General features: G+C 41.3%; 1 protein-coding gene across 1 annotated transcript in view; it reads right to left on the bottom strand.

Moving 5' to 3' along the window:
- Positions 1 to 15,148, bottom strand: part of NOL11 (nucleolar protein 11) — a 1,613,635-nt gene that overhangs the window by 254,744 nt on the left and 1,343,743 nt on the right. Inside the window, exon 12 of the mRNA XM_044086719.1 lies at positions 5,760 to 5,996. Within this exon, the coding sequence (XP_043942654.1) occupies positions 5,760 to 5,996 (237 nt within the window). The remainder of the gene's footprint in view (positions 1 to 5,759; positions 5,997 to 15,148) is intronic.

The following is a 15,148-nucleotide window of genomic DNA, read 5'->3' on the forward strand; positions in this document are numbered from 1 at the left end:
CTAAAAAAAAAAAAAGGGGCTAAATTTGCAAAAGATATCCTACCTACCTTTTTACAATCACACAATCTAAAATCAAGCTTATTCTCTAACTCTCCCTCATCCTCCTCCCCTACTATTTTGTTTCATGTTTTAATTGTTCTTGCTTCTTATGCAAATATATACAAATACTTCGCTTTTGTCCAACTGCAACAAATATGTTAACATCCATGTATATACTTACCTCTATCTACAACCACATTCATGTATTTTACATACTAATGTCATGTTCATAGGGCTAGCTGCCCCTGGGGGCCATTTCAAACCGTGTTAGTTTCCATTTTTGTGCTCAAATTAACCTATTCCATTTGGTTAGAGATTGGGCTTACCCATCCCATGGTCGATAATTACACATTGTCCCCAATGAGAATAACTGGGACCATACCACCGATTATCCACTGCATAGGTTTCCTCAAATTAAATATTTAGGAGCTGCCTCTGTCCATTAGTAATACTGGGGGCAGTTCTGGGGTACATTTTCTGTTTCCCATCACTTGAACATGGACAGTGATGAACTTTATTTTATGTGGACGGGGATTCTGTTTCATAGCAGTGGTATCCTCTGCAAAGTATTCATTACATTCAATCACTGACCTAATAAAGGCTAAGTAAAGGTAGACAATGACATCCCTAGATCTAAACATAATCCCTTTGTTTATAACCTTTGCAATACAGAAGGGTTTTTTTTTAACAATGGGCATGTGTCAGTCAAAAGTTAGGTCACCGTCCACATAAATTCCCAAACCTCAAACAACTTGGTCAGCTCTCAAGGACGTATTGCTAATGTAGTAGTTCCCTGAGGTAAACAACTTCCCAAAGGACACTATAATGCATTTTTTGTTGGTAAGTTTCAGTCCATGATTTTGGCAACAATTATTTGGGACAAACCTTCCCACAGGATGGTCAAGTGATTTGGGGATTCAGTGACTCAATGTAGCCTGCAGTCATCTGCAAATAGTCAGAGCCCTTTGATATTGGCTTTTACTTCAGAAAAGTAGATGACAAACTGGAAAGGTCCCAGCACAGAATCCAGGGGGACTCCACTGATGACCGCCACTGTGGAGCAAACTTTCCCCATTTTGATTTCCTCCATTCTGTAAGCCAGTTGGCAATCCAGTGGACGACAGGGGTTTTCTCCCAGTTTATTTTGCTTTTCACTATGCCTGAATGGGGAACTATCTTGAATGCTTTGGTCAAGGACAAGTTGTATCTTCATCCATTGTTTTGGTAACCTCTTCAAAAAAAATCTACCACGTTGAGTGAGCATGACCTGACCTTGATAAATCAAAACAGAGACTGGTCCAATGTTTAGAGGTTCCCTAGGTCGTGATAAATTAGTTCCTTAAGTCTTTCCATGGCTTTGCATACCAGGCTGGTCAGACGTTTGGGTTTAACTGCCTGGGTCTGTAGAAGGTCCTCCATTATGCAAGGGAAAGCCTGTAGCCATTCTCCATTTACTTGGTACAAAACCTGTATGGAGGCCGAGATTAAACAGTGTTGGAGATTTGGCTAAATCGTGCTTCATGTTTAGATGCATCTAGGGATACTGTCAGGAGCCATCGATGCAGTATTTTTTGCTTTTGTTGGCATCTGTAGGACTTGATCTTTTGTGATAGCTGGAGGCAAGCCAGTTTCATATATAGTTTCAGTTTATATCTTAAGTGACAGACAGGAGAAAGGGGTAAAGTTTGAGCTAAATTTATCTACCAGGTGGTTTGCTAGATCTTTAACCTCAGTGTAGGTAACATCGTCCATTATCAGCTCAGTTCATTTCTACTTTGTGCTTTTGCGATTACAAACATAACTAAACAATGCCTTGTGATTGTCTTTGGCTTGGGTAGCTATTTTAGCCTCAAACTTGGCTTTGGAGGACTAAGCTCCTGAGTTGTTTATTTGAGCCACAAGCTCTTCAGCATTCTGGGAAATTACTACTCAGTTTTAGACAAAGTTGTTTTCCTTTCATTATACAGCTTGATACAAGGCTCCACTGTGTGGGTTTGTTTCTGGGTTTACCATTTGTTCCCAAGGGGGTGCATGCTGATGTACAATGTTCTGTTACTATTCACATATCCCAGACTGAACCTGCAATTGGTTATCAGCATTTTACACTGGTAAACAAGCTTATGCCTTCCAACACACTACCCCACTACAGTGGATTAACTTACCAAAACAATTTCACCTTTACAGCTTCACTGTAACCACACACTCCACATGCAATCTTCCTCCTAGGACATTTATCCAACCAAGTCAATTAAAGCACTAGCAATTATGCTATTTTAACGTCCAAATTACATTCAACTGAACCTTGGACATTGTCAGCTTAAGTTAGCATATATGAATATCTATACTATAAATAATTGGCCCAACTAAAAATACAACTAAACAATACAACCATATTGTGTTAGCAATCAGTGAATCCTGGATAAAGATGTACCCACCCCCCGAATGCACAAAACTACACAGCATTCCATAACCACCACCCTGGCCATAGAGTTAGATGCAAAGTAATTACTTCAGTTACAAATGACTGCAATATTTCATCTACTGTTCTCATTGAGATCAACTCAAACAGCTGCCACACTGAAATCTATAAGGCTACTAACTATATCCTGTCTACTCCTAGCCTAAAACTGCTGGAAACTAGTTTAGATAAAATCTCTGAAGTAGCAAACTCCAACAGATTAAGCATGAGTACCCATCAAAACTGCATATTTAGGTCCCTTGAAACCTAGACTCAATACAATTGCTGTACATAAAAATCTTACCCAGTTGGCTAATACAGGTCCTAGACTTCATACTATTAATAAATTCACACTTCTAGGTATTACACTAACACTCCTGATAAATACTGATTTATTTGTGTTTACCAGGGTTGTCCACTGGGCTGATTAGCCCATTTTCAGGGGAGGCCCGGGGAGAAAAGCTCCACAAATAAGAAAATATACATAAACAGATACCTATACATGGAGTAAATACATACTGAGTGAATATAATTACTAGTTAACACATGAAAAGAGTTAATTGTACAGTGAGGGTTAACATATTTTAACAGTTGGTTGTAGTACTAATAAACTTACAAATGTATGGAATAAAGAGATGTAAAAAGAGATGATCTTTGCAAAGGCATTTCTGACAGATTTAATAAGGCTACTACTCGGCAAAACTACATACTGCATTTTGAAAATCAGTGTCAACAAAGGTAGTAGTAGTTAGAGTTTGAGAGATGGAGACTAGGTGCAGATGCACTTTCAGATAGAAGATAAGTAGCTTCTTAGGGAGGTTTTAAAAACAAGAATTTTGAGTGGTTCTAATAGTTAATGGGTAGAGCATTCTATGCTCTGGCGACTATATAAGAATACAGAAGGTGGCCAGCTAGAAGGTTTGGTTTACGTACCAGAAGAACATACTAATTTTTCAGACCCGAGAGGCCTTTTAGGATGGATGTGCTAAGAGCTGGACATTCTGATGGTTTGACGACAGTACAACTTCATACAAACTCTCTGATCATAATCTATTTTGTCAAAGTGGCAAAAGAATACTTCCAGGCACCCACCTAACTACATACCAACTTGAACTACTGGGAAGAGCTTAATGCTACAAAAAAATATACTGTATGCAAACACACTTCCTGATAAGGCTCCCCACTTTACTTAACATTTTAACTCCTACTCAAAATAAAAAAAAAATACTAAAAACTGGAAGCCTTAAAACACAAAGCACTTCTGCCGATATCCCAAACTACCTAGCTTTGGAAAAACAAATACATCACTTAGAAAGAATGGAGAAAACCTGACAGTACAGAATAAGCACAAACTCAACCTGGAAAAATAATCAGATCTGTATCGACAAATGAAAATTTGACTGCAGTAGAAAATTAAAATGGTCTCTTCCAAGTAATTCTAAACTATTCTTGGAATAATGTGAAAAACTTGTCCACCTATAAAATATTCAACATTAATAGAAATACAAAGTTAGTAAATTATTCAAGGGACAAAGCATATTGGCTATCCTCAAATCATCACAAATTCAACCATGTTATCTCTCCCTCATCAATACAGCCACTAAATAACTACCTGGAATGCCTGTGTTTCCACTTTAAAGCCATAACAAGAAACTAAGTAATGGATCAACTCGGCAAATTATTATTCCATACCAAAGCCAACTTCCTTTTAATTCATCCTTCTACTCAAGTTAGGATGACGTTCACTAGTAGGCTCTCTGGTCACATCTTTATTCTAAACAGTTTAAGGATTGAGTTAATAGTTAAACTAGACACCACAATCTCCCTTCCCAAAACAGCGTCCTCCAAAATAGCAGATTACTGCCCAAGAGCAAACCTCGATCAAATAACCAAACTACTGGAAGAAGAAAAAAAAAATCTTGTATCTCCTTACAAAATCTGACACACTCACTGGTAAACACTGCTTCGAAAGACAAAGACTAGCTCAAAAGAAACCAGTCTTTTCTTTATTCAACACACCACAAGCTTTCACACTCACCTGTTTTCTCATGTGTTACAACACACTGAATGAAGCAACTTCTATTGAAAAGTGAGGCGACATAGTAGCCAATAATCATTTTAAATCAATTAAAACGTACTAAATTACATTTTAAAAACTAGAGATAAACGTAACAAAGTCAAGCAGACAAGTTCTATACAAACATGTACAAAAAGAAGGGGTTACACGCAATTTAATATAATAGAAGCTGTGAAAGCTTATGTAAGAGGTGACAAAGACATTCTATTTATGGATACAAGAGAATGAAAAAAAAAATTATTTTAGAGCTGATTGTCCATTTGGTTTGAATGTCACCCAGTCCAAAACCTGTGGTGAAATTGAGGTCATTAAGAAAATAATTTTCTTCAGTCACACAAATTAAAATTTTTCTGAAATCTAACTTTTGAAGTTTACCCTCATGAATTTATTTGCTGAAGGGAATATCTATGGATGTTTATGATATTACATGAGGTTTTTGAGGGGTATATTCTGCACATAAGGTTTTAAATATGCTTTAATACATGTGAATTGATTTTAAATAGTTATTGGCTGCTATATGTCACTTGACTGCAAACATTTTAATACAAATTGCTTCATTCTAGGGTTCTGTTTTTATACACTCAAGAAAGCAAGCGAGTGAGAAAGCTTGTGAAGTGCTAAATAAAGAAATACCATGTTTTCTTTCAGGTAGTGTCTTAATAAAACAGATAAAATTCATAAAAGGACTGCAAGTTCAGAGTTTAAAAGAGTGGTTGAACCTCTGAGGTTTGTGACTGATCAGATTTAGGTGTGGCTAAACTGCAAACTCAAGTCAATAGTTTGGGACTTTGTGGCATAACACAGTGGAATAACTGCACAACAGATAATGGAAAATGGGCCATCAAACATGTATTCACTTTAGAAAATCTAAGAGGTCAGACCTCCATACACAAATTTTAAGGTACATTACAATAATTACTGGAGTAAGATTGTACATTCACTTATGCATGATGACTGTTAAGGCATGCTACTTGAGTGAACCAAGAAGCCTTTAGTTCACCACATAAACAGCAAAACCAAATCCATCACCACCACTGAAGAAGGCATCCAAACACATTTTGTCGGTATGATGCTCACTTCTGGGAAACAATATATGCTCACTGTACTACTAACACTTCCACAGATTCACTTACTATTTATGCTTATAGCAATGGTTTTCTAGCAATCCATCAGTTAAAAGGATACAATAAGGCTGCCTTTTTCAGTCCAACAGGGCAAGATGGAACACTTTCACCTATATTGACCAGCTTCCGAGATGTCAGTTGGATATCCATGCTATCCTCATCCAATACAGTAGGAACAAAGCCATTCTGCAAAACAATGGATCTTTTTCCTACATCAGGGGATATCTCAGCAGGGTCAATGAAAGAAGCAACACTTCCTTGATCCACATTTGCATCCTCCAAGATGGCATCTGTTACACTAAAAATAAAGCAAATTACAACAAATATTACAGTATAGTTACTTCCCTTATTTTGGTAATGTGTAAAATCCCTGACTGCAAGATCCTTTTTAAGAGTGACCCAACAGTAACGCTGTAAAGCACAAAACAAAGACAACAAAGATAAAATGCAAAAATAATTATACATGACACTATTTAAAGTTGTGTTCAACACAGAGTTTAAGTGCCAACTTTTAGCATGCAAAAAAATGTTGTGGTAAATGGGGGGTTGAATACAAAATTAAAACAGACTGAATACAATGTGTGTTTTTATTTGGATACCATTCCTTTAATATCGTAAAAAGAAAAATATGTCTACAGAAAATAAGAAGCCTTTCAATCTTAGCTATGCAGAAAACTTTTCCCACATCAGTGCCATTATACACTTTCTCCCAATTACCAAAACCCCACAAACAATATTGGTGACAGCATACATTATAAGAGAGACACACATACAAACCAACTTTCCTGGACATCTCAGTTGTCAAAATGACTGCAGGCTTTCAAAAATGAAAAATAAGTAAATCTCAAACAACTTGATGTTTGTTTTCATACTCAAACAAATGGAAATTACAGTAATCTCCCTCAGCATTTTTCTGTTCTTAATCTACACAATGGAAGTTGTACAACATTGTCAGAAGTCAGAACTGTTGGAACCTTTAATCTACTGCAGCTTTTTCTGCCCCATGCACCTGTAATATTGTTCAGGACCACCATTCTCCGCAACTAACCCAGAAAAAGAAAACTAGTGTTCCAATTTCTCCTGTTCAAGAACATTCTTGACACATGCAAGTATGACAATCGCTGTAGCAAAATGCTCAGTTGAGCCTCTTTGCAGGAGTGCACACAAGAGCTAATCTTTTCTAAACCTCCCTGTGACTAAACAATGAAAACCTGACAGTCAGCCATACAACACACTATCTCACAGTAACACAAACACATTTCAAAGACCAAGTTGGTATTCCTTAAAACTATAGGTGTGGCAATCACTAATGATCGCTTGGCTTAGCAACTCATGAAAAACTAGGGGCAGCATTATATGTACTTTTTGTAATATAAACATGCTGCAATCATAATGAAAGAATACTTGTGAAAAATCTTAACATAACGACAGATGTCCTTCTCTTCTCTGTTGCAGTATTATTCTTTGCATGAGGGAGTTTGCTGTAGGTGACCCGATGACCAGTATACAAGTGTCACACTACTGTAGGGTGCATGGTATGTCGTACGTAGGCCATTATGATGTACAAATGCAATGACCTCAGAAGAGAATGTCCCAGGAGGAAAAGGAAAGTAGGGTATGACCATCCAAGGTAAACAACCAAACAACTAGGGGGATGGAAGGAGGGATTGGAATTTTGCAACAAAGAGGAGGAGGACATCTATTGTGGTAGGATTTTACACAATCATTTTATGCCCTTCTAGTCATCTGCTGCAGTATTCTTTGCAAGAGCAAGAGTACAAAAGCTCATGGATGAACAAGCAGTCGAGCTCTCCAAAAAGTAATGGAGTCTGGCTCTGGCAAAATCTGCCCCAGACTTAGAAATGCCATCCAATTTGTAATATTTAGTGAGGGTATACACAGAAGTTCACATAGCCACTTCAAGAACACAGCCAGTATCTAATCCCTTGAAGAAAGCACTAGATTAAGCCAGCCTTAGTGGAATGGGCCTTTACAGAAGAAACAAGGGTCTTGCCATGTTTCACATAAAATGAAATAGCCTTTGAAATCAAAGTAGAAATAGTCTGCTTGGAAACGGGCAATCCTAGAGCCCTGGGATGATATGAAACAAAAAGCTGGTCTGATTTCCTGATAAATTTAGATTTCATTTAGGCAAGACTAAGTTGTGTATGCAAATCCAGGGAGTGCAGCACCTTCTCAGACTTCTGGGGAGAAAGAAGGCAGGTAAATTAATGGAATGGGTGAGTAACCAAATAAAAAAAAAAAAGGGGAGGCCATTAGGGCCTGAAGCTCAGACATGTGTGGCTGAAGTTAAAGTTAGCAGAAGTATGATTTCCAGGAAGAGTACTGTAGGGAAGCTAATGAAGCTGGCTCAACAGGGGGAAGAGTCAGCTTGGAGTACAAAATTAAGATCCCCAGGAAGGAGGTATGGTTTCCTAGGCGATCTAATATGAAGGATGTCTAAGAAATGAACCTCAAATCTGCTAGCTAGACAGGGAGGGAGAGGCAGATGGGCAGAAATAGCTGACATATGGTCCTTCACTGAAGGGTAGACCAAGCCAGCAATGAGCAATTCATGCAAATAAGATAGAACCAAGGACTTTCACTGATATTAAATCCTGGTTTTGTGAGACACCAAAGTGAAAATCTCTTCCACTTGGATAGGCAAGATTTTCTGGTACTGGGTTTCCTGGCCTCCTGCAGGACCCTTAGCACATCCTCAGTGAACAGGTGTCTAAAAGTAATTAAAACTATCACACACAGAGTCAACTGAAAGGAAAACAAGTGGGGATGGATGAGAATTCCTTTGTCTTGTGTGAGAAGGTCCACTCTCTGAGGTAACTTGTGGTGATTGTGCTTGGCTAAATGAAGAAGAGGGAACCAATGCTGTCTTGGCCAAAAGGGAGTCACCAGCAAGATTTTTGGGTTGTCCTGTTGAATGAGCAGAAGGGGAGGGAATACATACAAAAACATCCCCTTTCATGAGAAAGGAAGGACGGCCACCTTCCAAACCAGAGTGTGTAAAACTCTGGCACAAAATTGTGAAGTTGTCTGTTCATGGGGGAGGCAGAGAGATCTACTTTAGGTATACACCACTGGTGGACAATATCCAGAAACACATCCCTCTGAAGTGGGACTGTGTTAGGGACCTGCTCAAGGTATCTGCCACACAATTTTGGCTGGATGGAATGTACACTGCCTTTAGAGTCATCTGATATTGGACTGCCAGCTACCAACCCTGGAGTGTCAGCCTGCATAACAGGTAGGATTTGGTTCCCCTCTGTTCACATACCAGAGAACAGTCATATTGTCTGAACAGCTTTAGGGGTTCTGGGAGAAAGTATAGAGGCTAGTAGCAACACCCTCATCTCCCTTACACTGATCTGTTCCCTTAGGTAAGATGGGGACCATATCCTTGTGCTTTCAAATTTCCAAAAGCTGCCCATGAGCCCACATCCGAGATCTGTGAACAGCTCTTGGACTGGTGGTAGAGGATGCAAAGGGAGTCCTGGGTTGAGTGACATTTGTTGGATCCACCACTGTAGTTCCCTCTTCAGACAGAGATTGATAGGAATGGGAAATGCCAGAGGATGTGAATGCTGTATCCAAATTGAATTTAGGAATCACTGGAATTCTCACATGTGAAGTTTGGCCAGAGGTAGCACTGGAATGGTGGATGCCATGAAGCCCAAAACCCTGAAGAACACAATGACTGAAATGTGGCAGAAGGTTTTGGAAGTAGGACGTGAGGTACTGCGCCTTCTGGGGAGGAAGAAAGACCCTCATGGGGTCTGTCTGTATCCTGAGAACAAATTTTTTTGTGGTTTATGGTGAATCCCAGACTTTGTAGAAGAGAAATGGCAACGAAGACATTTGCTCCAAGCTCTCCGGGGAGGTTGCCAGAAAGAGGAGATAGTCTAGGTAAGGGAAAATGTGGATGCTCTGAAGCCTGCATTAGACAACCACAGGAGCTAGACATTTTGTAAATACCTTTGGTGCAGTATAAAGTCCACGGCAGAGAACTGAAAATGTCAGGAAGCCACAGAGAAACAAAAACTTCCTGCAGTTGCAGTGGATGGGAATGTGTAGGTATGCAGCTTTGATATCCAGAGAAGCCAAGTAGCACTAAGGGGACCTCACCTTGCAGTGGGTCCAACTGTCTTTGTAGACACCACATGGAGAATCTTTTCCATTTAGACAAATAAGATCTCCTAGTATTAGGTTTCCTGGCCTCCTGCAAGACTGTTAGCACACCCTCAGTGTAAAGGTGACTGTAAGGGATCAAGATTCTATCACCCACAGAGTTAGGTTTAGATATTCCAGGTGGGGATGGATTAGAGATCCCTTGTCCTTTGTGTGAAGGTCCACTCTGTGAGGTCACTTGTGATGACACTGCCCCTGGCTAAATGCAGAAGGGGGAACAAATGCTCTTTTGGCCTAAAGATAATCACCAACAAGAGTTTTGGTTTGTCCCACTGGATTTTCAGTAGGACTTTTTGAAGGATTGGGAAGGGGGGGGAATGCATAGAGAAACATCCCCTTCCAAGAGATTGAAAAGGTGTCCGTTGCCCTCGCTAGGGGACTGGGTAGCCTGGTGCAAAACCATGGTAGTAGTCTGTTCAGAGGGGAGGCAAACAGATCTATTTGTGATGTACCCCATTTGTGGACAATGTACAGGAACACATCCCTATGATGCATTAATTCATGGGATTGTGACATGGACCTGCTCAGAGTGTCTGCCTGAGTGTTCTGCGCTGAAGGGATATAAACTGCCTGCAAGGAGACTCCCTGCCGGACCACCAGTTCTCAGGCTTGGAGTGCATGCCTGCATAGCAAGTAGGATTTTATTCCCTTGTTTGTTCATATACCACAGAACTGTAGAGTGTCTGAACAATTTCAAGCATCCTTGTTTTAGGATATGTAGAAAAGCTCTGAAGGCAAATAAGATTGCTCTCATTTCCCTGATACTGATGTGCTCCTGCCTGAAGGTGTCTGACCAGGTATCCTGCACTCTCAGGCTGCCTAAACAGCTCCCCAGCCCCGATCTGCGGCATCTGTGTACATCTCCTGAACTGGGGGAAGGGTTGTAAGGGAGTCCCTGGGTTGAGTGCAATTTGCTCCAACCACCAGAGATCTCCTTCCTCAAGCAGGAATGGAAGGGAATGTTGAAGTCCAAGTAGTGTTGGGTTCATGTTGACCTCATGTGGAGTCTTGTTAATTAGCATTGGGATAGTTAAAGCCATATCACCCAGTAATCGAATACTGTCTAGCTGTCAAAGCAGTGGCATGGAAGACAGAGAACAGGCAGTGCTTTAGGTTTTCCACCTTTTGGGGTGGAAGGAACACTCATGACATCTCTCTATTCTGCACCCCAGGAAAACTTGGCCCTGGGAGGGATTCAGGCTGGACTTGGGGTGAGTGATGTTGAATCCCAGTGCCTGCAGGATTGAGATAATTGTGTAGTTGGTGGGGTAGGGATCTGGAACATTCTGTCTGTATCTGGAGGTCATCCAGGTAAGGAAATATTTGAATCCCTTGGACCCTACAATAAACAATAACTGGAGCCAAACACTTGGTGAATACCCTTGGAGCTGTAGAGAGTCCAAAGGGCAAGGCAGAGAACTGAAAATTTGAGGAACCCTCAGAAAAAACGTATTGCCTGTAATTGGGCTTATCAGGATGTGTAGGTAGGCATACCTTTATGTTCAGAGAGGCTAGAAATCCCTGAGGCATTACCAAGGGAAAGAAGGTCTGCACAGTAAGCATACAGAAGGTGGGCACTTGTAAGAAAAGGTTGAGGTGGGAGAGATCCAGGATAGGTCTCCATGGTCCATCCTTCCCTGGAACTAGGAAGAGTCTGGAGTAAAAGCTCTTCCCTTGTTCTGCCAGGGAAACGGGTTGTATGGTGCCCTGAGAAAGGAGGGTGTCTGACTGGCTGAAACAGGGGGAGCTGGTCTTTGGGTGGCTGTGGGATGTCTCTCTAAGGAGGAGGAGGGATGATCCAGGTCATGAAATAACCCCTTTCTATAATGGACAAGACCCACTTGTCTGAGGTAATGCTTCGCCAAACTGGAAGACCGTGAGAGCCTTAGGGCCAGAGTAATGGAGTTTGGAGGTAGGGACAGTAAAGGCAGGTAGTTACAGACTACCCACCCTGTCTTGAAACTGAGGTTTCTAGGCAGGAGTCTGAGCAGGCTTGGAAGGGGGTTATTGCTTTCTGGTGCTCTTTCTGCTCCTAGAATGGACGTTTGTAGCAGAGTGTTTTCTAATGAACTGGGTTTTGGTGGGGTAGTTCCTATGAAATTTGGGGATGGGGAGACAAGTGTTTAAGGCCCTGGAGTTTTTTCCCCTTTTGTTAAAGGGTCTTTAATACCTCAGTCTCTTTAGCCCCAAAAAGGGCAGATTTATCCAGGGGAGCATCCAAGAGTTTGCCCTTAATATCGTCAGGTAAGGGCTGTAGTCCTAACCTTAAGTATCTTCTATAGACTGAGGCAGAGGCTGCAGCTCTAGTATAGGCTTCTGCAGCATCATAGCTGCAGCTAATAGAATGTCTTGTGACTTAATGTCTTGTGACTTAAGACAATGAGATGATGTTAAGATATTTGAGCCTTGGCAAGTGAGTCAGGGAGGTCTGCCAAAAGCTTACTGACCTGAGCCAAAAGGGCCAGAACATACTTGGACATCTGCGTCTGATAACTTACTGCCTTAAAGGCCAAGGTAGCAGAAGTGTAAACGTTTTTGCCAATATGCTCCATTGTCTTACTGTCCTTGTCTGTGGGAAGGACAGAGGTGGAGGGAAGCAGTCTGGATGGTGTATCTGCAGAGACTGACACAGTGCCAGGGTCTGCAGCAGGGCATTTAATCAGGAATTTGGCCCCTTCAGGGACTTTATAAAATCTGTCAGGCCTTCAAGGGGCAGATGGTTGGGAATTTGAATTCACAGAGGGTACACTGAAAGCATCCAAGAAGGCTGGTAAAACTGGAGGAATGGCAGGAGGAGAGCCCATCTGCAAGGGCTCATCGTTTCATTTTTAGACCTCTGCATTTCAGAGAAATCTCACTTAAAATATTCTCTCATTTTTGAGATTGTCTCAAAGGTGAGGTCCTCTCCTGGGGAGTCAGTCTCAGCAGAGTCCTCTGGGGAAGCATACCCAAGTAGGGAGGCCATCTGGGTCACATAGGAAACAGAATTCTCCAAAGATAAGTCTTCGGAATCCTCAGCTTCAGGTTGGAGGTGGTCATCAACCGGAGGCCTGGGACCAAGGAGAGGTGGGGGAGCCAGTAAAGAAGCAAGCATAGCAGGCCTTAGGTCCATAAAAGCATTAAACAGGCTGGGGGAAAAGGCCTGCCAGTCTGGTTGGCTTTCTGCAGGAGGGGAAGCGTATTTAGTCTTTTGCTTCTTTTTCAGGGAAGGCATAGGGGCCAAGGCGGGCCTAGATTCAGTATGCTCGAAGCAGTGGAAGAGCCTGTTGACGGCCGTAATGAGCCTAGGTTCCCCCTTGTCGTCAGTGGACGATGTCTGGAAGACCTCCCCGGACGTGCTTTCCACCCTAGGTTCTGTGGCCTCCCGAATGGTACCTGCTATTTCTATTTTGGCAGATTCCAAACATTCCTCCAGATGAATGTCGGCCACAGGAGGAACATCAGGTGGAGAAGATGCAGCAGCAGGTTCAGGCCTGGAAACTTTGGCCTTCTTAGGTAGCTCTACAGTCTGACCAGATGTATTTTCCATCGCTAGCACCAAGCATTTAAGGGCATGCAGATGACTGTGGAGTGTCAAGTATGAAGGCCTGACAGATCGCACAAGTTTGAGGGTCGTGTGTAGGCCCAAAGCATAAAAGGCAGAGCTAGTGGGAATCCATATGAGGAAACTGACGTCCGCACCTGCACTTTCCTTTCCTGGATAACATGAACCTAAACAGGCAGGCAATGACTCAAGAGAAACAGAAAAAAATGGCCTCAACGGGGTACTTTTTTTAAAATTCTATTCCAAGAGCCGACGGCAGGAAGAGATGATGTTCGACTGGCAGCAGAGAAGTTCTGAGAAAAGGTACATGCAGATATCACTTTTACAGCCCATGCTCCATCGGTCAACATCAGACATTCCATGTACTTAGCAGTGACTAGAAGCTTTTGTATACTGGCCGGACGTTTGGATAGCAAAGGATAATCCAAGAGTTTGGAATACTGCAACATGAGAAGAGGACATCTTTGTCTTACAAACTGATTTAGATGGCTCAGCCCCAGAAAGGGTCTGGGGTCTCTTGTCTTTTTGGGTACTAATAAGAACCAGGAACAGACTCCAGACTCCAAATGATCTTGGAAAGAATGGCTGGATGACTTCTCTAGCAGCCTGGAAATCTTGCTGCTGTGGGTTCCCATTGACTGGAGGGAACTTTTTTTTTGCTGGATAACAGGAAGAGAGAAAGGCATAGGTTCTAGATATAATTTTGAGCATCCAGGAAGCTGATGTAATGCTTTGCCAGGCTAGTGGGTGCATAGATCTGCACTCTGCGACTTCCTTCAGAGAGCAGCAGTAAACCTCTCAGGAGTGCTGGTAGGGCTTTTCAGTGAATGCATCAAGAAAGCGCTGGTTTTGCAGTTCACTTCTGCCTCTTGGTTGGCATCCATTAGAGTTAAACTCCTCTGCCATGACAAGGCATACACCCAGGAGTGGTCCTGAAGAGAATCCTGTGATTTCTGGGACCATATCTTCTTGCCACCCTGTTGATTCCCAGAGGTCCTTTCCTTTATAACTCTTCAACTCAGACCTGCTTCAGCACAGTCTTACTTCCTCACTCTACTTTTAATACTTTCTTTCTTTACTCTTAGCTTCTACCAAGATTTATTTTACGACCTTAATGGTTTTCAAAATATTTGCTGCTAATGTCCTCTATTTCCCTACAGTTACAAATTGTTCTAACATTAGTTTGAAAGTCCTTTTCACATATGGCAAACTTTTCAGTAAGTCTTCATACATACCATTCAATATCATCATTTTATAGCCTCCAATTCCTTATTCTACCCTGTGGCTTCACATATCTCCTCTCATTTTCATTCTTAATATCAGTTTGACTTCTCAGCAAGGTCTACTTCCAAGTGTCATTTTGGCTAAAATTATAATCCTAACTACTGCCCTATACCAAACTTGTTGTGCCGTTTTTGTTAAAGGATCTATTAGTGTGTGTAATAATATCCATTAATGAAGACATAATTACTTCCTTAACTGGTTCTCTTTTGCACATTACTTTCTACGTGATTTTTCCCTGTTGACATTAATATCCCACCCAAATATACAAGCAAATGCCCTCTGTTTTAAGCTATTAACTTTATCTTTCTCACATTTCTCCTCATGCAAGTTAGTTATAATAAAAACACCTTTTTGGTATTTCAACACACTACAATCTTTTGAGTGAGAGCTTTAATCAAATTCAGCTACCTAAAAGACTA

The sequence above is a fragment of the Protopterus annectens genome, chromosome 10.part0 (genome assembly GCF_019279795.1).
Source record: "Protopterus annectens isolate FY-2018-M chromosome 10.part0, PAN1.0, whole genome shotgun sequence".
Classification (NCBI taxonomy): domain Eukaryota; kingdom Metazoa; phylum Chordata; order Ceratodontiformes; family Protopteridae; genus Protopterus; species Protopterus annectens.